Source organism: Halichoeres trimaculatus, unplaced genomic scaffold, assembly GCF_033239565.1.
Source record: "Halichoeres trimaculatus isolate MK-OKI-2021-1 unplaced genomic scaffold, fHalTri1.1 fHalTri1_scaffold_6, whole genome shotgun sequence".
Classification (NCBI taxonomy): domain Eukaryota; kingdom Metazoa; phylum Chordata; class Actinopteri; order Labriformes; family Labridae; genus Halichoeres; species Halichoeres trimaculatus.
This window is the reverse complement of record NW_027437184.1, coordinates 10,078,752-10,100,581: the sequence shown is the minus strand read 5'-3', so window position 1 is coordinate 10,100,581 and position 21,830 is coordinate 10,078,752. Positions and strand designations below refer to the sequence as shown.

General features: G+C 42.0%; 1 protein-coding gene across 1 annotated transcript in view; it reads left to right on the top strand.

Annotated features, from left to right (window-relative positions):
• LOC141791872 (polypeptide N-acetylgalactosaminyltransferase 10-like) overlaps window positions 1–3,419 on the top strand; it is a 113,546-nt gene extending 110,127 nt beyond the window's left edge. The window contains exon 12 of the mRNA XM_074672567.1: window positions 754–3,419. Within this exon, the coding sequence (XP_074528668.1) occupies window positions 754–918 (165 nt within the window). The 3' untranslated portion in view covers window positions 919–3,419. The remainder of the gene's footprint in view (window positions 1–753) is intronic.
• Window positions 3,420–21,830: the final 18,411 nt, after the last annotated feature.

Here is a 21,830-nt window from a genome sequence, read left to right as displayed (position 1 = left end):
TAACCCGGTAATAAATCCATCAAAGAAGAAAGACACAACAGGGAAAACAAAGAGCAACAATGGAAGACATCCAGCATTTTGTCTTCTTGGTGGTTGGCATGTGGCTCTTTGATACAAAGTGCAATCAAGCTTTGTTTCAGAGAAGTCCGCTGCTGTCGCACGGTAAGTGACAATTCTTTCGACCAATCATTGGTCTGCAGTGTTGTGGCTCCACCTTCAGAGATCGGATCGGTTTAGTCTGGCACCCTTACGGAAGGGTCCCAGAAAGTGGGACGGCTCTTCTCTGTTATTTGGGGGTCTGTTCCAAGATTAGTCTGTGGACTGCGTGCCATGCAAACGAACCAAACTGAACCGCTTAGTGGGGCTTTTTCCTCCCTCTTTCTCTCTCTGTCTCTTGCCATATACGAAACAACAATCACGCCTCAAACTTCTCAAGGCCCCTCCAATTATTCTGCAAAGTTTTCTGCGTTTGGACAGAAAACAGCCTGCAGCTGATGTATTCAGAAGACCTTGTTATGATGATGTTTTGCATTTAAGCTGACTTATTACAGGAAGCTGTCATATGGAGGGCTGCATGTTTATCCTGTAATGTTTCAATTATTTTAAATAACCCTGTTGAAAGTGTTCACTAAAGTTGCTGACAGGGTCCTTAAGGTCTGTTTGAGACTTCTCTGATCAGGTTTGTGTTTTTCATGCTGCTTTTTATTCAGATTACAAGGTGAAGTGTCTCTCTGTGTCTCCCCTTTCCTCCAGGATAAGAGTCTGTTCCACCCGGTCAGTCATAGCTGTGTGGACTGCAACCCCAGCGAGAAGCGTGTCTTTATGAACACATGTGACCCGTCCTCGCCGACCCAGCAGTGGCTCTTTGAGAAGACCAACTCCACCGTCCTGGAGAGCTTCAACCGACACGCCCACTGAGGCCGTGCAAGGGACTCCTGATGCTTAAGGACGTGGATCTGCTGCTGCTGCTGCTGGGATGTGTTTTTGGACTGACTCTGGTTCCTGTCTGCCTGGCGCTGAGGTGACAGCTGTTTCTCTGTGGGGAGCTCAGAGTGAGGCAGCGTGGGACACGGTGGTGGTTAAACACATCAGCTGGAGGGACACTGAGCTCTAAGTGATGGTTTTTGTGAAAGGGGACTTGATGTGTGAGGTGTGGGTCTTCCTCACTTCCTGATTTTGCTGTTGATTGTTTCTCTGACATTCCTCTCCTCTGTTCTCTTGTTCGTCTGCCTCTTCCTGCCTTTATTTATTGCCTTTCTCTCCCTCCACTGTCCTGCCTTTCTTTCTCCTCCGCCTCCTCCTGCACGTCTGTCTCTATCTGCCTGCATGACTGCATCTCTGCCCACCTTCTCCATCCTCCCTCTCAAATCCCCTGATGTCTCTCCGGCTCTGACATCCTCCCTCGGGGAGGGGAGGGGGAATCCTGCTGAGCCAAAGTCATGCTGACACCTGAGTGAAGCCAGGCAGAACCACTCTGAAATCACCTGCTGAATCCACTCTCTTCTCCTTACGTCTCTTCCCTCTCCTCTCTTCCCCCTTGGCCTGTAGTTTCCTTCTACAGCTGATGTCAGCATCACTGCTTCATATGAAGCAGGTAAACACTGTCCAAGAACAAGCCCCTTCCTCTTTTCTCTCCCCTGTTGTTCTGCTTTGCTGCAGTCAATGAGGAGTTGTCTGCACACTTTGTGCATCATTGTGTTTCATTGTGTTTGTGCATGCTAGATCAAGCTAGCTTGTTTTGTCAAACCTTAAAAGCCTTGTCTCCACCAAAATAACACAGTACAAAAAGGTTCCTCAACCCCGTAGTTGTCCAAGTTTAATCCTGGTCTTCAGACTTTTGAAAATTTGGCGCAGTATTCTCCTGATGAAACAAGAAGCTGTAGCTTTCTCCCAGTAGCATTATGTGCTGCAAAGCCAACCCAAACTCTGTGTACTTCAGGAAAGTACCATGAATCAGGAACCTTTTGGAGAACAAAGTTCCTTCCTATAAAAAACAAACTTCCCTGGCTTAATTAGGACAATATACCCATTAAATATGGGAATTCCTGTCCTAAATTCTCGTAGTTCTTGGTTCCAAAAGTACCTTTTTAATTTCAGAAATTTAAAGGTTCCTCCAGCCCATTACTCTCCAAGTTTTGACCACCGTTTTTAGACCCTTAAATATTCGGCACATTATTGTACTGACAAAACAGAAAACTGCAGCTTGCCTACTCAAGTCAGAAATATTTCATGCTGCAAAACTCGAACCAGGAAAGAACCATGATACAGGAACCTTTTTATGGACCACAATAAAGTGTTTTTTTCTTTTTTTAAAGAAAAAAAAAGTCCCCCCTGGCTTGATAAAGACCATTTATCCCGCGATGCAAACTCTCTGAGTACTCCTATAAGGCTCAAACTAAAAATCATTCATGGTACCAAAAGTTCTGTTTTAGTCCCAGGGACCAAAGGTTCCTCCTGTCTGCTGTCCCTTTTTCCACCCAGACCTTAAAACTCAAGGAGAAAGAGTCTCCTGAATGCGGTAGACCAGTCAGAAAAGCTCAGTTCCTGTTCTTTCATGAAGTCCTCCCTTTAGGGACTTCCTCTGATCTCTGCTTCATGAAGTGTATACACCTGAACCAGTCCCTCGTCCCTGTGGTGAAAACGCAGCTTTGTCAGAGTCCCTCCATACCTCCTGTCCCGCCTCACTTTCTCGATCAGTCTCTGGAACGACCTTCGCTCAGCTAACTGAGCGTGGGGTCACGTCACGCCTCAGAGTGTCAGACAGGACCGGAGCTGGCGCTTGCCTTCCCTCCTGCCTCCTCCCTGGCTGGATGACTGGCTGTGTGAGTGACAGGTCGGCTGATTCACAACGGGGCCGCCTGATTGGCCGGCTGCCGAGCTGACACATCACTTTAGCGGAGAGCGAGAGCAGGAGGAGAGACGGGTGGGGGATTAATGTGGATGTAGCTCTTTGGGATGGAGGCTTTGATGCATTAAGCACTCGTGTAATGATAAACTTGAATGAAATCTTAGTGCCTTGTTCCAAGAGGACGAGATGTGTGTGAGTGTGTGTGTAAATGTGTGTGTTTGGTCTACATCGTCTCTGTCAGCATCCAACTCCTCCTCAAGATCCTGAGGAAGAGTTGAACCTCGTTTGAAACTTGAATCGACCTCCTTGTGCTGCAGGACCTTGAACGCATCTCGAGTTCCTCATGTGGCGTTCTGAGCGAGCTCCTGTGACGCCAGCTGTGAATCCGAAGTTTTTATTGTCCGACCATGTTTTCCTCCTGCCTTTAAAAAGTTCTGTTTGAATCATGACGTGATGCTGTTTCTATCCCTCCTGTGCAATCCAAAGTTTTTCATGGGAATAAATGTTATTTCTGTTTTTATGTTGATAAAATATTTGGTTTTGTGGATCAACTGATGAAGATTTTTGTGGAGTTCAAAGTGTTGATCTGGGATCTGATCAAAGTTTTGTACAGTGTTTTTAATTTAATCATCACTTCCATTTGATGTTCCATGTTAGATTCTAAAGGGTTTTTCTGGTGTTTTAAACAAGGTATGTTGTCTTTTTTTTCTTTTTTTTTTTAACATATTTTGGTGTTTAAGCTTCTCAGTATGAAGAAATGTGGAGATATTCCTGACGGTTTTTATTGGAAAGATGCAAAATGGACTCCGATACTGGTGAATTCTTTCTTAATCCACTAAAAAGTTCCCAAACTGTCTTTACCTCCTTGTAGGGAAGAGCTATAACTCTGTGAATATGATGTCCAGATTAATGGGGAAGTCTTTGAACCTCCTTTTGCAGTCTGCAAGGCAAGTAAACAGCCTGTCAGAGAAACAGTGAAGACAATGCAAGGAGTTTAAACTGCAAAGCAGAGCCAGAAAATAAATTCTTGAAGTCACATTTACCGTCTCGCGCACACATAATCCAACCCCAGCATCTTCCATTCAAAGAAGTTCTACAGAATACGCTTTGTGTGCAGAGAGAGTCGGGAAAAATAATGTCGTCTTGGTGAGGATATCTGTTGGAAAAAGTATTTTCTTTCTGATTCGGAAAATATCTCGGATATTAAATGCTTTGCTGAAGATGGAGTGGTATGGAACAGCACTGTTCATCCTGACTCAGCATTCTGATAGTGAGAGTATAAGGTTTCAAATACTGCCACAAACCTCTGAGGGTGCACCATAGACTGGTGCCTTGGCTACAGTTTGGGATACAAAAGCCTTGTTTCCACCTGTTCCAGTGGTCAAGTTGCTTGTGGCATTTCCTTTGACTTAAACGAGCACAGATACCCAAATTAACAGCTCAAACCGTCCCACTGTTTGGTAGACAAACCGATCTGACCCCTAAAAGGTCTAGCTAGAAACTCTGCAGTCCGTTGATTGGTCAAAAGAATCCTCACATGGCTCACATCCCATACGACAACAGTAATAAAGAAACAAAGCTTTATTGCGCTTTTAAAAAAAAAAAGCCAATCACAAAGAAGACAAATTGCTGGATGTCTTCCATCGTTGCTTTTAACTGTGTTGCGTTTTTCTTCTTCATTGGATTTATTAGCGGGGTACAGTGTGGTCACGCTATTATGTCATGGTTATTGGCATCCAGCTTACATGGCACCTACCAAGAAGGGCATGGTTGGCTGTTGAAATGCAAACAGGATCAGGCTTAACTGATCCAACTCATACCAAACTGTTCTGATCTATACTGCTTGGTGGAAACAGGGTTAAAGTGTGTGTCAGGAATGCTGAGCTGTGATCCAGGAATTTTTGGGTCCTGATAAAGATGGTTCCTGTGGCCCATTGTTTGCCTGCTTTATTTCACTGGAGATAGATTTGTTGACACTTTAAATGAGACAAAGCTAGACCTGGTCGAAATCGTTTCTAAAAGCCCCAGACAGCTTTAGCTCATTGTTAAATACAGATGTCATGAGGAGTTTATGACAGGTATATATACGTATACCTGACTGAACCAGGATGCATTCCCCAGGAATTCTTTTGTGTTTGAACAGCTGTTGTAAACTGGATCTCCACTGACACGTTCAGCTGAACGTCTTCAGTTGACAGGGTCACTCTTTAAACTGGAACACCGGGAGCTGACAGAGAATAATTCACACTGTCAGGCTCAAAAAAGACCATTTAAAAGTTTATGTCTCCCGGAGGAAAGTTTCTCTGGTCTGAACTTCTGCTCCGCATGTCTCTGAGTGAATCCTCGAAGAAAAGTTCACGAAACCTGAGAGAGCCCATCAGACCTTCCTTTGCACAAACAGAGCATCTTTAAGTCCATCAAACTCTCCTCTGGTTGAGTTTGATCCTTAAAGGTTTATTTTGACACCTTGAATAAAAGTTTGAGTGGAGTTAAAGTGCTGAACATCTTTTTAATGTTTGTCAGCGTTTTCAGACTTTCTGTGGAGGGATGGAGAGGAGTCAAAGGTTTTTAACATCCACAGCCACACAGTGTTTCTGTACATGTGTGTGTGAGTGTATGTGAGTTTTGATGTGTAGGGAAGTGTACATTTTGTATCTCATGGGAAATATCCAATATTTTTTTCTACTGACATTGCAACTGTAAAAGTGTATTTAGATATTTAACAAACTGTACAATGAAACTGGAATTGTATGATATTTTTGCTGAAATTGTAAAATAAAAGGTTTCTATATTTGGAGGAAAACCGCCCCGTGTCTTTGTGATGATTGTTCTGTCTCAAACGCTGTGCTTCACTTCCTGTGTCCTTCAGACGCTGATAAACGACTGCTCTGTTTCTGTGTCATGTCCTCTCTCGGCTTCTGACACCTCTGAAGAAAAGCTTCCCAGCAGCCCTCCATCGATTTCTCTTTCTTCAAGCTCGTCTCAGGTTGAGAGATTCTTGTCAGGTTCGGAGTAAACTTGTAGTTTTCTGTGTTTACACGCAGGCTGTCAGAGGCGGTGTGATCAGCGGTGTCACTTTCATCCTGCTTTAAAGCCCCCAGCTTCTGTTTTCTTCTTACATCCCTCTAATTTTATATTTTACTGCAGCCACTCAGAACAGAGACAGAGCTGCTGACTGACTGCTCTGAAACATGCTGTGATTGCACAAAGCTCATCATGCCTCTGAGTTTTCAGCAGACTGCATCACTGTGCAATGAACAGATCACATGCAGACGTTTTGTTGTTGTTTCTGTGTTAATCCTTTGGCTCATTGCTTTGCAGACTCACCAGAGATGCTTCAGACTCACAATCATCGATGTAAACAGGTGGACACACACACACACACACACACACACACACAGCGCATTTGGTCGGACTTCTGTTGATGATTGGCTTTTTAGGAGAGAATTTAATGTCAGATTGAGTGTGTTAAAATATAATAAAAGTGAGCTCAATAGATTGTCTCAGGATCATCATGTTTTTGTCTGTCAATCATTTTCTCTTTCTCTTTTATCTTGCATGATGCTACTCTGCCTTCTGGTATTCCCTCTGTTGCTGGGTTAGCAAAGCTAGCTTGTCCATCTTATTAGAGATAGATCTTACGTTCCCAATAATGATGGATGGAAGGACAGGTCTATGTCACCACTTCTTAGCTCACACCTCAGAACCAGCACGTCATCCTCACCTTCTTCTCCTCACCTTGTGGGAAGACATCAGGCCTTACACCAGTTAGCATTGACATGCGACAGGCTGCTAACAGCTGAGTTCACATTATAACAATGCAGCCATGGTTACATGTAGAGTCTCCAGACAAACACAGGAGGAAAAGCAGTTAAAATATTGCTGAAGCCACAAAAAGTTTTGTGTCCATGACCAACAAATGAGCCATACAAAGTGATGATCCACTCCAAATACAAAGATTACGAAAAAGAGACAAAAAAATTACAAGAAACGGACAAAGAAGAGAGAGCTGCTGCAAAAGGCAGCCATAGCCAACAAGGTGGCGCATAGCAACATTAGATTAAGTGGACGCCCTCCTTCATCACCTATCAGAACTCACAGGGTCCCATTTTTCTTTGGCTTCTTATGAAGAGCAGATTTTGTTAGTTTCCCACATGGTTACCTTTGACCTTCTGAAACCAGGTATGAAACCAAGGGAGTGAAATAATCCTTTACTAGGATATCAATACCAATTGCTGTTGCTAAGTACCGCTTGAGTGGCAGCTTGTTGCAGCAGCTCTCTCTTCATTTAAGTTTTTTCCTCCTTTTTTATCTGGTTTTGTTAGATTTGTATCTGGAGCCTGTGATAACTAAACTGGTCACATTTGCAGTGGTGCTTTCACCTTATGCTCCTGTGTGTGTCCAGAGATCCTACATGTTACCATGGTTGTGTTGTTTACACTTGAAATTTCAGCCATGAGCAGCCTGTAGCATGATAATGCTAACCGGTGCTAAGTCCACTGTTCCCTGCAAACTGAAGAGTAGAGGGGCAAGGACAATGTGCTGGTACTATTGTTTGTTAAGAAAACATGACATTGATCTGGCCTTTCATTCATTGTTATAGGGAATATAAGATCTATCTTCAATAAGACAGACAAGCTAGCCATGCTAATGTCAGGATTTTGGTTGACTGGAGATTCAGATCTGTTTTCCTTCTTCTGAGTTTAGTTTCAAACATTTAGGTGTGTGTAGAGAATCTGACTCCCTACAGCACCTTTCAGAACCCACAGGGTCCTGTTTTTCTTTGGATTTCATATGAAGAGCAGTTTAATAAGTTTGTCACACTCTGACCCATGACCTTCAGGTTTATGTTACAGAAGAAACATTCATCTAAATATGTACTGCTCAGATCCCTCTTTCTGAGAACATCAAATTTTCAATAATGATGTCACACTGTTGGGACTTTGAGAATTGTTCGTGTAAAGCTGAGCCAATCAAGATTCAAGAGACAAGTCAGGAAACACAATGAGGATGTTAGATATATTTTTTGTCCTTATTTTTGTTTAAGTTGTTTTAAATGTATTTTTTTTTGAACATTTTAGCTCATACAGGATAAGACATCCTTTTCAGGGATGGAGCTATGTGCTGACCTTGATGTTTGAGGCCCTGGCTCTATAACAAAGCAGTCAGGAGATTGGGGTTTGAGGGCCTAAATAAAATTCATAAAACTCTTCTTAGGGCCTCAGAGTAAATGTGGACTGACAAGGAAAGTTGCTTCAAACTTCTCCATTTCTTCCACCAAACACTTCTATAGTCTCTCAAGTCTCAAATAATCTGTTTCCAGCAGCGACCCGTGCACAGCAAAAATGACAGCCTAACAGGTGGACGAGGGGCCGCTCATTCGTCTCCTCTAAATAACTCGGGTGTGGACGCGCGGTGCCCGGAGCTTTCTAATTTCCTCCTCTTGTCACTTCTTGTTGTCGCTTTTGTATTACTTTAATCGCTTCTGTGACTGATGGTGCAAAAACACACTTTCCCCCAACGTTAATCCCATAATCATTTCCCCCGGCGGCACGCTGACTCTGATAGCTTTCAGGTTGGGCTGATTTATCCCCGGCTGGAGTGATATTGCTTCTGCGAGTTGGCCCATTTCTGCAGCTCTCCTGGGACATGGTGCGAGTTGTCACAGCGGCTCTGATGGAGGAGAATATTTTAGTTTGAAAACATTTGATAGCGTGGATTCTGCTGCCACTCTCACATGATTAGACAGTCAGTGTAAAGCGAGAAGTGTGGCAGTTAAACTCTAATTAAACAGTAATTTTAGGGGTTTTATTTATTGCATTATTACTCAAACTGTGGTTTCATATTTCTCCCTCTCTGTGAGACATAAACGCATGTTATCTGCAGAGCCTATTTCTTCCTCATTCATATTTATTTCCACTTAATTAGCAAATAATCAGCCTCCTCTCAGACACATGAGCTGTAACTGGGACAGAGATCAGGCTATTACATTAGCACAGCGCTCCTCTGAAGATATCCATTAAGTTTCTTTATTGGCCTCAGCACCATTATAAAAAGAAGAAGACCATCCAATTGTCTCCATAATTCACTAACACCCTCCTCCCCCTGTCTCCCCCTGCCTCCCCCTGCCTCCCCCTCTCTCTCAGCCAACAGCTCGTCCAATTACGCAGCAAAATGAAAAGATGTTTCAATGACACACTCTGCGTGCACATATTTTCAGAGGGCAGGACTACATGACAGGTTTAACTGCAGGGCAGAGGAGGAGGCTGAATTCACTTTTTTCTCTCAGGTTGTTTTTGACTTTGCAGAGAGAGCGGGAAAAACAGACAGAAAAACAGGCTTCTAATGTAGGCTCATAAATGAAAAAAGTGATTGTGCTCTCCCTGCCCTAACTTTTGGCAAATGTTTATGAAAGAGAGGGAAAGTGTGCTCTCCCTGCTTCTACTTCTTATGTTTGTACATGAAGAGAAGTGTGCTTTTATTTGGAATCATGTATTCATGTAAAAATGATGGGAGGTGTACTCCCCCTGCCTTGGCTCCATTTTATGCTCACAAAAGAGAGGGGAATTTTGCTTCATCTACCTCGACATCTTATGTATTCTCATTTAAAAGGTGAGAAGTGTGCTCTCTCTGCCTTGGCTTTCCAGGTAATCCCCTCATGAAAGAGAAAGATGGTGTGCTCTACCTGCCTTTGAATGTTAAAGAAACACATTGCATTAAAAAGAGGGAAGTGTGCTCACCCTGCCTTGACATCTTGTGTAGTGTGCTCTCCCTGCCTCTGCCTCTCACTAAAGCATGATAAGGGGAGGGGAAGTGTGCTCCCCTTGGGTTGGCTTCTGATGTATGCTCAAAAAAAGGCAGGTAGGGTGAAGTTGTGCTATGCCTGCCTTTGCCTGTTGTTGTTGTTGTTGTTGTTGTTGTTGTTGTTGTTGTTGTTGTTGTTGTTGTTGCCTGTCGTGCACATAACCAGAGGCGAAGTGTTCTCTTCCCCCCTTTTGGCTTCTCATGTTAGCACACTAAACAGGTGAGAAGTGTGTACTTCCCTGTGTTGGCTTCTAAATAAAGCACTATATTGAGTGGGGAAGTGTGCTCTTTCTGCAATGCTTTTGCCATATGCTCATGTTAAGATGAGAAGTGTTTCCTTTGAGCCTTGACTTTTAATGCATAGTCAAGAAAGACAAGGGAAATGTGCTTTCCCTGCCTTTACTTGTTGTGTTTGTACATAAAAGAGAAAGTTAGTGCGCTCTTCTTGTCCTGTCCCGCCTTGAATTTATATGAGAGTGAGGGAAAGTCTCCTTTCCTGCCTCTGCTGTTTCTGTATTCATGTGAAATTGATAAGAGGTGTGCTCGCCTTGCATTGGCTTGTATGCATGCTTATGAAAAGAGGGAGATTTTACTCCACCTACCTTGCCTTTTTATGTTTGGACAGTTGAATGATGTTAAGTGTGCTCTCCCTGCCTTGGCTTCTCATGCATGCTTAGGAAAGGAAAGGGGAAGTATGCTCTCCCTGCCTTGGCTTCTCTTGAATATACTTTAAAGGCAGGAGAAAATGTGCTCTCCCTGTTTTTGCTTGTTGTGTACACACTTGGAGGGAAGATTGCTTTCATATGCAATCAAGTATCCATATAAAATTTATTTCAGCTGTGCTCTCCCTGCCTTGGCTCGAATGCATATTAATGAAAGAGAGGGGGATTTGCACCACATACTTTGGCTTCTTATGTATTCTCATTCAAAAGTTAAATAGTATGCTCTCCCTGCCTTGAATCTTCTATAGTATCCACATGAAATAGAAAGGCAGTTTGCTTTCCCTCCCTGCATGAGTTATGTTTGCTCATTAAAAATTGAGAAATGTGCTCTCCCTCCCTTTGCTCTTTGTGTTGACTTATAAAAGAGAGTAGAAGTGTGCTCTCTCTGCTCTGGCTTCTCTTGTATGCAGTAAAGAGAGGAGCACATTACCCCTGCCATACATAAGCAGATAAAAACAGTCCGGAGTGAGTTTAAAAGTCTGAGTCAAGGGTTTTCCTGTCAGAGAATGAAGCTGAAGTCATTGTCTAAAGCTCGTTGATAAGGTGTCTGAACCTGGGCTGTTTGAGTTCAAGCTGCTCTTAGAGGAAATCTGCTCCCTCTTACTTTCCAGGCACTATTTAAATGTCAAACTACTTTCTTTTTCTGCTCGTGTCGTCTGGTAATCCCTTCATGCCGAGGAACAGGATTATTCCTTTCTCACATCATTAGCATATGTAGACGTCATGCTCCTTCCTCAGCGGACTCAATGTTTACATCCAAACATGGCTCCTCCTCCCTCACCTCAAACTTTCTCTGCCGTCTCAAACAACAGGGTGATGATGGATGAAGATTCCCCTCATAGCTGCAGCTCTGTGGAGGAAAAGGATCAATGCAGAATCACTGGAGACTCATTCTGCTCTTTGTATCGCTGCCATAGCTCAAACCACAGAATAAATCACAGCATTCATCAGTCACGAGCAGCAGCAAAGAAATATCTGTTCACCATCAGAGGAGCAGAAAGTGTGATGATTCTAAAAATAAATGCTCTGACTTTTCTGTATGGATGCACAAAGATAAAAGTCTCATTTCTCTGTCTGCTACCTTAAGGCTGCAGAGTCCTGGACACCCAGAGACCAGAATAAATCCTCAGACACTAAGAGATAACTTTTAAATTAGGAATTTAGATCCAGTCCTTTTATTTTGGTGATAAAATCTCTGATTTACTGCTTTGTTTTTGTCTTTTGGTCAGGGAAAGATGCCAGTTTCAAATGTATCAGAGTAGTGCAGGTTTTCTGATGGATGTTGTTGGACTTGAATTATAAATGTCAAAAAAATCAAACAGGTCTGAAGCAGTGAAATAATAATTTCTTCACTTGAGAATTATTTGGATAAATAAGTTAAAAATATGGTCCGTGTAAAACATAGGCGTGAGTAGGTATGAGCACCCATTGGTCTCTGAGATAGTTTTCAAGCATATTGTCTGGGGGAGCTGTATATCAATGTATGTGTTTTCTGATACTACTGCAGCCAGCCTCAAGAGGCCACTTGAAGAACTGAAGTTTTTGCACTTCTGCCTGAGCTTCATTTCTTGTAGCCAGAGGTCATTACTCAGTTACAAGCTCTGATTCAGGCCCCACCCTCTCCGACGGTGGGAAGTCAGGCCCAGAATCAAATCTGTCTTAGTATTACACAGTGTATGGCCAGCACATAGCAGGATAATAGACTGTACAAAAACAGACAGGATATGTTTTATTTTGAAAGTCACCAAAAGTCTTACTGTCGTTTAAGTGCCTTACTTCCTGCTCTACTTACTGCTCCGTGCAAGATTGCTAAAGCAAGTTGCTTTAGCATCCGGAAAAAAACAGAAGCCTGTATACCTGGTTCAGACATATACTGTAAAAACAAAATGGACGTCCGCTTGCTCGGCTCAAAGTGAGGTCTCCACAAAACTTTCCCCCTGGTGGCTGGCTGCAGCATGGGTTTAGAAATCTGGCTTAAAAAATGGTTAAAAATGAGGCTTTGTCTGACGTTTAACGATGACTGATGTTCTTGTGTATTATTTTCGGGGATTGTAAAATATGTCAAGAGGTACACTCAAGAAGTGATTAGACTCTTGACAGAAAAAAAAAAATATTATTTTTGTCACCTAGCTCCCTCATCATCTCTACTGCGCAGACTCTGGCTGCACGACTGCTACAATGGCTGCGCCTATGATGGGGGTTTTTTGGTTTCAGAACCATATAATGATAAATAGCGGAGCCACACTTTCCACTCTATATACAGTCTAAGGGTTCAGAGGACCCTGCTGCAGCTGAGACACAATGAAGCAAAGCCAGTGTGAGATAACATAAGCCCTGTTTCCTCCAAGCAGCTCAGTTCAGCTTTTCTCCATGGAGTTCACTTTTACGGCATTTCTTTTGGCTAACACCAGGACAGGTCTGTTTGATAGCGCTTTGTAACAAAAAGCCACATGCTAATCACAGAGAAGACAAATTGCTGGACGTCTTCCATTTGCTCTTTGTTTACTGAACCGTTTTTTTTTTTTCTTCATTGGATTTATTAGCGGGTACACTGTGTTGCTCTGCTATTTAGTAGCTGATGTGGCAACCCCCCAAGAAGGGTGCAGTTGCCTGTGGAAAAGCAAACAGGATCAGACTGTAATGATCCATACTGGACCACTTGGTGGAAACGAGGTTATATTGGTGTGTGCCATGATGGAGCACCAACAGATCTAGTCCCAAAGTCATGTACAGGTTTACAGACATACCAAATAAAGTTTTATAAATTTAAGAAAAAAAACCCAGCATGTTTTAAAAAGGAGAAGGTGATGTCTCCTGGCACTAAAACAGGTCTTTTTTTTTTTTTTTAAAGCAAAGCACATTTTTATGATCACTTTATTGTTATTTAGTAGTTCTGGTAATTTAACTTCTAGAAATCAAACCAAAGTAGAGTAAGAAACCACCACACTTTGTCTTTAAAGGGTCAATTTCTTCATGAAGAAAGATCATGAGGAATCTGGATGTGTCATTAAACCATTGTCCTGCTGTATCATGATTAAACCAGAATCACTGTATTGTGATGTTATCATCAACCATGGACATATTTGGTGTATCTTGACGCACTACGTGTCTTCAACAAGTTCATATGAAACTATTCCAGCTTTAAAAAATAACGGGTGATGGTTTTAATGAGTAAATAACAAAAGTTTAGCTCAGTATTATTAAAACTCTCAGGCTGAGTCTGCATAACGTCAAGTTTTAGTTGAATAAACTTTATAAAACACAATCAGATATTGACTCAGATGTCTTCATTTTGCAGACAGAAGGGAACAATACATTGTGCAAAATAGAGCTCAAATAATTGGCATCTCTGCTCTGCAGCTCAGACAACGAGAAACAAGTATTATCCATCAGGATTTTTTCCCTCTCCATCTCTTTTCTCTCTTTCTGTGTGTCTTTCCTCATCTTGTTAGTTTGTTCTGAAAGCTGCTTTGGTCACTGATGTGTTGTCTCCCTGTGTACCTCTCTCATCCTCCACTCACCCAAAACAAAGATAACAAGGCTGCAGAGCGGCGGGGCTGATCGCTGACATAGAGGGAGAAAGAAATCACAGGAAACAATCCAATAAAACCTGCTCTCTGCTTTTCTTTCTCTTTGTATCTTATTTTTCTTGCTGTCTAAAAAAACTGAGGCTGAAGGCTTTCTTGTCCGGCGTTGCTGCAGGTGATGTCAGGCTGTTGGCTGAGGAGAGGAACAGGTGTATATGCATGCAAAAGGGATGATGCACATTCATAAAAAGCTTGCCAAACATCAAATGCAAAATCAGAAACACCCTTTGTTCCTCTCATCATATTTGTTTTTAGAGTTTTAAAATCATGCAAAGTGATAGGACTGTTTGAATCAAACGCTGAATCACAGATGCTGAGAAAGCTGAACTGCACAGTGATGTATTTATTTCAGCAGCCACGCTTCAGGACTTTCTCTCTGTTTCCATTAATCATCTGTTTACATCTTAATACTGTCTGTGGAATAATGTCACGCTTTAATTCCTGGATACCAGCGTGAAACATCAACCAAGAGAAAATCTGTTTCAAGATTTATTTTCAAACTTTGCTCCAGGCCTCAGCCAGCTCTCTGTTCAAGGATTATTTCATCATGCGCCTGGACTGCACAAGTTTCCCTCGAATTATACAACAGATAATGATCTCAGAGAGTCGGAGGAGACAGAATCAGGATGTTAAAGGAAGTCGAAATAACACAGTGTAGGAGGAAAACAGGAGAGTGAGGGATGAGGAATGAAAGGAGAGGAAATCACCTGGCAGGTGTGGTAAAAAAAAAAATTTTAAAAAAGAGGCAGTGATGCAACATGATTGTGCTCTGGATTGATCCACATTAATGTTCAGCTGTTCATCAGAGCCAGGATTAAGCCTGATCTGGATCAGATAAAGCGGTAATTTCTGCACAGGCTGCTTGATACAGGAAGAGAAATCTGTTTCAACAAGAGAGGAGAAGGTGGAAACAGATGTGATCTTGCACTTTCCTGTATCCAGCAGAGTGGAGTGTGTACTTCTCCAAGTGGATCCTGATTTGTGAAGGGAACGTTGCATGCAGGCTTGCATACAAACGGTTTTACTATCTGAATCATTTAAAGCGCAAGCCAGTCCTTGGTGGTGGTGCAGGTACATTTTTAGTGAGGATTCTACACACTTTTTTATGAATGAGGCTCCTGATCCTGAATCTGCCGTTGAAACTTGGTGACATACGCTCACCAGTTACTTAATTAGGTACACCTCGCAAGTACGGGGTTGGACCCCCTTTTGCCTTCGGAGCTGCCTTAATCCTTTGTGACATAGATTCAACAAGGTACTGGAAACATTCCTCGGAGAGTTTGGTCCATATTGACATGATAGCATCATGCAGTTGCTGCAGATTTGTCAGCTGAAAATCCATGATGAGAATCCCATTCCACCACATCCTAAAGGGGCTCTATTGGATTGAGAGCTGGGGACTGTGGAGGCCATTTGAGGACAGTGAACTCATTGTCATATTCAAGAAACTGAATTTTATCAGACAAAGATTGATCAAAAACAAGGCACTGGGTTAGATTATTTCACTGTTAATTGGTCAATGAATACACTGGCAACCAACTATAAGTCCGAGAGTTAAAAAAAAAAGGAGAAGAAGAGAGGGAGAGATTTTACTAATATGTTTCCTGTAACTTCCCATAAAAGAGAACAATACCTGCTTTCAGAGGTTAAATTAAGTCGAACTGTTGGTCTCTATCAGATCTGACGCATTAAAAGAGCAGTGCAGAGGGTGGGACTCTAACGAAAAGGCAAAGAAGTCATCGTTGTCAAAGTCTCACAGAGATAATCTAAGAAAGAAGAGGAAGAGGAGACATGAAGTGAAACAGATTAATAAAAAGAAATAAAGAATTCAAACAGAAACGTTGGCATGGAGTGGAGATCAGACAGAGGAGCACCAAGTGTAAAATGAACAAAGGTATGAGGTCAGAAGGAAGATTTTACAATACATACATCCTCCTTCCCTCTGCCGGCCTCATGCTGAATTCAGACTCTCATCTCTGTTCTCTGAGGATGACTCTTTGTATCTACATCAGCACACAGCCGGTTTCCAGCCTGGATGTGAGCTGACAGCAACACGTGTGGGCAGAGGCGCTCTAACACAAGATGTCACATCTGTTTTTCTACCTTCTCCTCTCTTGTTGAAACAGATTTCTCTTCCTGTATCTTCCTCCAGTTTCTGAATGGGTGGGGGGGCGTCTCCTCAGATTCATATCAAGCCAGTGCCCTGCGTCTTTCTCCTGCTGTCTCATTCCTGCTGGCTCAGCTCAGCGGCTCGGCTTATAGCGTGTTTCCTCTTCAGAGTGAATGACGTAAGGCTTCGGTGTATTTAGGCCGTCACGTGAGTCTGTCAGAAGGGCCCCCTCCTAACACGCTGTGTGAGAGTGCTGACATCAAAATGAGAGTTTAAAAAGCAACGTGGGCTTTTTTTTTTTTTAAAGCTGTACAGCATGTTTGAGAAGAGGCCTCATGAACTCATTAAAGCGACGTCCATCATCCATTACAGTGGTTATTGCTCTGTCATCTGCATCAGCAAAGTCAACATCCACTGGCTTCAGTAGTGAGGGCACATCTGAAAGCGTGCAAGAACACAAGTCAAGGCAGCATATTGGTCTAAAACTGGAAACAGTAACACCAGAAGCAGAAGGAGCACACTATGTCCAATCCTGAGGCAGGGGGAGCACACTATGTCAATACCTTAGGAAGTAGAACACACTGGGCCAAAATCTGAGACAGGAAGAGCACACTGGGCCAAAACTTAAACCTAAGGCAGGGGGAGCACACTAGGCCAAATTCTGTGGTGGGGTGACCACACACTTAGTCACAAGCTAAAGAAGGACAAGCACTCTGAGACCCCCCCCCCCCCTTCAGATTTTGGCACACGTCGTCAGAATCTATAGCAAGGAGACCATATGATGCCTCATCCTATGGAGGGGAGAGCACACACATAAAATATCAGCTTTTTTGGCTTACACTCTGCATACTTACAGCATAGGAGAATGTTATGACTCAAACATGTATGGTTTTCACTGCACAGGAAACATTTTAAAGGTGATTTAAAGATAGGGATTGAAACATCAGCAGTTCCCCTCACTTCACTAGAATCAGATTCATCTTTGCAGCGGTAAGATAAAGCACACTTTCAGGCCCCTGGTTATCAACATGCAGCTGTGACTCCATTCCTGCCTGATCACAGACAGAGGGAGAGATGTGGGGAGTCTGATGGAGTCTGGAACGGCTCTGTGTCTGATTGCCTCTGCTGTGGGATCCTGTCAGATGATTACAGGCACAGCGTGGGGCTGCTCACTCTCTGATGGCAGTGATGAACAAACTGTCAGATGGCTGTCAGTCTCCACAGTCCTCTGTTTATCGGACTGTCTGGCTGAAAGCTGTGCTGGCAGGACGTTTATGTAAAAATACATCTGTCTTATCAGTCTCAATCACGAGCCGGGGCTGCAGTGACGAGCTGTGTCCTATCATAATTAATTGGGGCAAAGAACACAACAAAATTCTCACGCTGGCTGGCTGGAAACTGGCAACCAAAATCTCTGCCAATAGGAGGACACAGTTCAGATTTTAGGAGAACACAGAGGAAAGCAAAACAGGAACAGACAGCTGCTGTTATTCTGAGTCATCCTGACTTTACTCTGCGGTGTCTTTTCCTGAAAAGTGAAGAAAAAGAACCAAGACTACAGACAGGAAGGACAGGGGATAGGAGGTAGAAGATGAAAATGATGAGTGAAATATGAGGAAAGTAAAAGATCTGAACCTCGAAGAAACTAAAAAATAAAAAATACTGATAAATTTTTCTATTATTATTATTATTATTATTATTATTATTATTATTATTATTATTATTATTATTATCATTATTACTACTACTACTTATTTTTAATTTATTTGGTTATTTATTTATTTATTTATTTATTTTATTTTTCATGTATTTATTTTTTTTCCCACCTAAAGGAAATCCAGGTCTGCTCATTTTTTTGTTGAGAGACCAGATTGAAAAACAGAATTAAGAGAATTTCGATCTAAACCTGAGATGTAAACAAAGTAGATTTCAAACAGCAAAGTTAGCACTGAAGAATGATCTAATTATGGCAATTACTTACAAAGATACACAGTGTTAAGAGGTTTCTTAAAAAGGATGTATTGTTCTTCTCTCATGTCCTTATACTGTTTCTTTTTTAGGCTCCCTGCTCCACAAACTCCCTTCTCTCTGATTGGCCAGCCCTCTGAAGGCCTGTCGGGGGTGTAGCAATGGGCAGACTCGGTATGTGCCCAAGGAGATCCTTTAATCTGGTTAAGATTTGGTATTAATTTTAGAGCGGGATGTTTTGATCAGTTTACAGACAGATTTTGGGATTTCTTCAACAAGTGTGGGGCAAGCTACTTCCATAATGTAACACATTATATTTTTGTTATTACTGTCATTTGAAATTAATTTGTTACATTACTATATAGCTGTCTCTGAATTGTAATGCATTGCACTACTTTTGAGTTACTTCCACCAGAATAACCCATAGAAGTATGACAAAGACTTTAAAATGCTCAACTATAACGTATTAAGGCTGGTTAAATATGCAGTGTGAAGGGTGATGAAGTATTAGGGATGGACCATATACGGTGGGAATTTTGGTATCCATCTGATATCAAGTAATCACAGGGTTGGTTGATTATAATGAAATGCAGGGCAAAAATTTTAGGTGAATAAAATAGTTGTATTAACTAACTACAACAATATAAAAAAAAACTGTAACAGTACAGAAATAATACAATAATTCCCTCATATTTCCCTTATAAATGTTTATTTTTGAATTCTAGTAAAATAATTGAGATTTCTTTTTTCAACTGACTGAATGTTAAATCCGCCTGCTAAAATGGCCTCTCTGTTCACTATTTACTCTGTGAAAATCATGACTTAATGCTGGAGATAACCTGGATACACCTCCTTTTTTGACCACAACATATAAATATTTAGAGGTTCAAAAATCTGCACACGCTCAGTCTGAACATTCAGGATTAATATCCACTGACAATTAGGGTTTGCAGTGTATCCCCTTTTTAAATGTTGATAATCACCCCCTCTTTAAACCATCATGATAAAATTACATAAAATTAACCCCATCAGCAGTTTTTGTAGCCTGGCTTCTGTGCCATTTCTGTTGAATTTATCAACAGTGATTAAACATTTTCTCTGTGTCATGCTTTGTTAGTTTTTAATCTTGCTGTTTTTCACCCACATGTTGTTTTCCAAACCACAGAGCCACTTCAAAACCTGCTGGCTGAAACAACCCAACTGTTTTTCTCTTCAGGCAGGGAAATTGATCAGGTTGCATGTTTTGAAATAAAGATATGAAAGGCGCTTTCAGTTGCGTACAGGTGAGTATCATTTCCATCCCCCTAACATCATACACACAGACTGCTTGCTTGTGAAATGTTTGATTGTGGTCTGAAGCTCCATGTGCATGTGATGGATGTGAGGTAGTCAGATCACACGCTGTAGCCATGAAGCGGTGGATGTACTGTGCCGTGTTGTGTGAGAGAATCAGTGTCAGCAGTTCAGCTGATGCTTTCAGACACGTCAGGCTGTGATGGTATTATGGTATTACCTGTGTGAAGAGGAATGCAGTCAGGATGTTTGCTGCTTTATTATCTGAGCTCAGGTCTGTGGTAAATAAGAAAATGCTTTGGATCAACCATGTTGATGATTTGCAGAAAATGCAATCTTTCACATCCTCTCTCCTTGTGTTGTTTGCTTCAGATCACACGTCTTACTTCTCTGAACATCTTCATCAGCCAGAGACAAAGAGCGGTGTTAATAGGTTTAGCTGATGCTGACAATGCCTGTCTGGGGATGTGAGACTATTTGGAGTATGAAAGACAGGGATTGTATGTTTACCAAGCTGAGAAGAGCTGAAGTGCTCTTCTGATGCATGACACACGGAGAATGTTTGGATTTTATGCAGTGAAATTATCCTGTGCTCCAGGAAACAAAACCAACAACCATTAGCCCTTTTGATCTAAGTATAATCCAGACCACCTGGACTTTGGTTTTTATTTTGTTCTCACAAAAAGGCCTTAAAAAAGTCTCCCTTCTGATCATAATCCACAGTTTAAAATGAGATCATCAGCACCAATCTAGGTTATTCCTAAATGCTATTTCTCTGCTGCCAGAGGTCAGGGAGGACCAGTTCGACTTAATGTCTCTATGACAACACCATGCCTGCTGAGACAGTTTAGGAGTGAGAAGAGAAATCTGTGTTTTTCTCTGCTGAAAATGATTTCTGTGATTGATTTTGTAGGGGTGGTGGACACTGGAGGCAAGCTGTCAGAGAGAAAAAAGACAGATGAGCATAAAAAAGCTAAACAGGAGAGTGATAGGGTATGAGCTAAGGGCTGAAACAAAAGTAAAAGGCTAAAACATTAGCTTAAAAGGCTAGAATATGGGCCAAATGTCAAACACAGCTTAAGGGCTAAAACACTGGCTAAAGGCTTAAACACAGGGCAAAGGCTAAAAAACTCTGGTTAAAGGTTAAAACATTGGCTTAAGGCTAAAACAGCTAAAGACTCAATGCAGGCTAAAGGCTTAACTTGCTTAGGGCTGAAAAAAGATTGAAGGTTTACTCACCAGTTGAAGGCTAAAACACAAGTTTAAGACTGCAGCTTGAGCTTCACAGGATAAAATAAGGGCTAAATGCCAAACGGGTTAAGGGCTATTGGCATTGGCAGAAGGCCAAACTAGCCAAAAACTGAAACACAGAGCTAAAGGCTTAAACACTGGCTTAGTTTCCATGTTGACATGTTTTAAACAACAGTGCTATGTAACTTTTGATAAATACCTTACTTCTTCACATTGTAGTAAAAGTGGTCTTAAACAAAGAACAGTAGAGATGAAAAGAAGATCTGATCTCTATGTCCAAAACAAACACACACCTTGCTTAGAGTCACATCTGAACAACAGTGTGTACGTGACTCCGGTCAAAGGTGTTGCTGCAATCCATTTCAAATAGATAGTCCTCACAGTCTCTTTCAAAAGAGTCAGAGATCATGACCTGGAAGCTCATTTTCTCTTCTTCCTGGAGCCATTTCAATTTTTTTCTTTGAGCCAAATAGTTGAAGAGCTATAATAACAAGATCCTAGAGGTTTAGGTCGTGCTCCATGAGGTTTGCCCTTGCGTGGGTGGCTGTGGTTTCAATCACAGCCAAAGCCTGTTACCTCTACTTTCCACTGTCCTCTCTCTTATCCAATCAAAGGCATAAAAGCCCAAAAGTAACTTGAAAAAACTGTCGAGTGCATTAAAAAAAAGTTTTCTTCAGGTTAAATAATCTTAACACTGTTAAAAAGAAGAACAGAGGAGTACAAAGGCGGGATCTGATCTGATGGAATCAGTGGGTATCACATCCCTCATTTTGGACAGCAACCTTCTATCTAAAGCAGTAAATTCATGAAATAAACTCTGACTTCTTATTAGTGAGAGTGTTTCCTCTGTCCGAATCCCAATACAGACAATAAAGATCAGTCAGAATAAATGTTTCTGACTCTGTCTGACTCATGCACAGGGAAAGAAAAAAACAGAGAGGATGATGGGAGCATGGATCTGCAGAGGATGAGGTGGGAGTGAACTGAGGAAGAGGAGAAAGAGCACAGAGAGGCGGTGAGGACGAAGAAAAGCATGAAATATGTATCGATTGAAGTGAAATACATATTTCTCCTCCAAACAAAGTGAGGTCTCAAGTGATGCAGGCCCACATCTGACACCTCGTCTGTTAGTGTGTGTGTGTGCGTGTGACCTTGTGAGCTAAAGCTGGTGCGAAAGAGTGTGTCGTCCCTGCACTTTCTGTGCAAACAGTTCAAAGTCATCTCTTTCTCTCTTGGACAGACCCAGC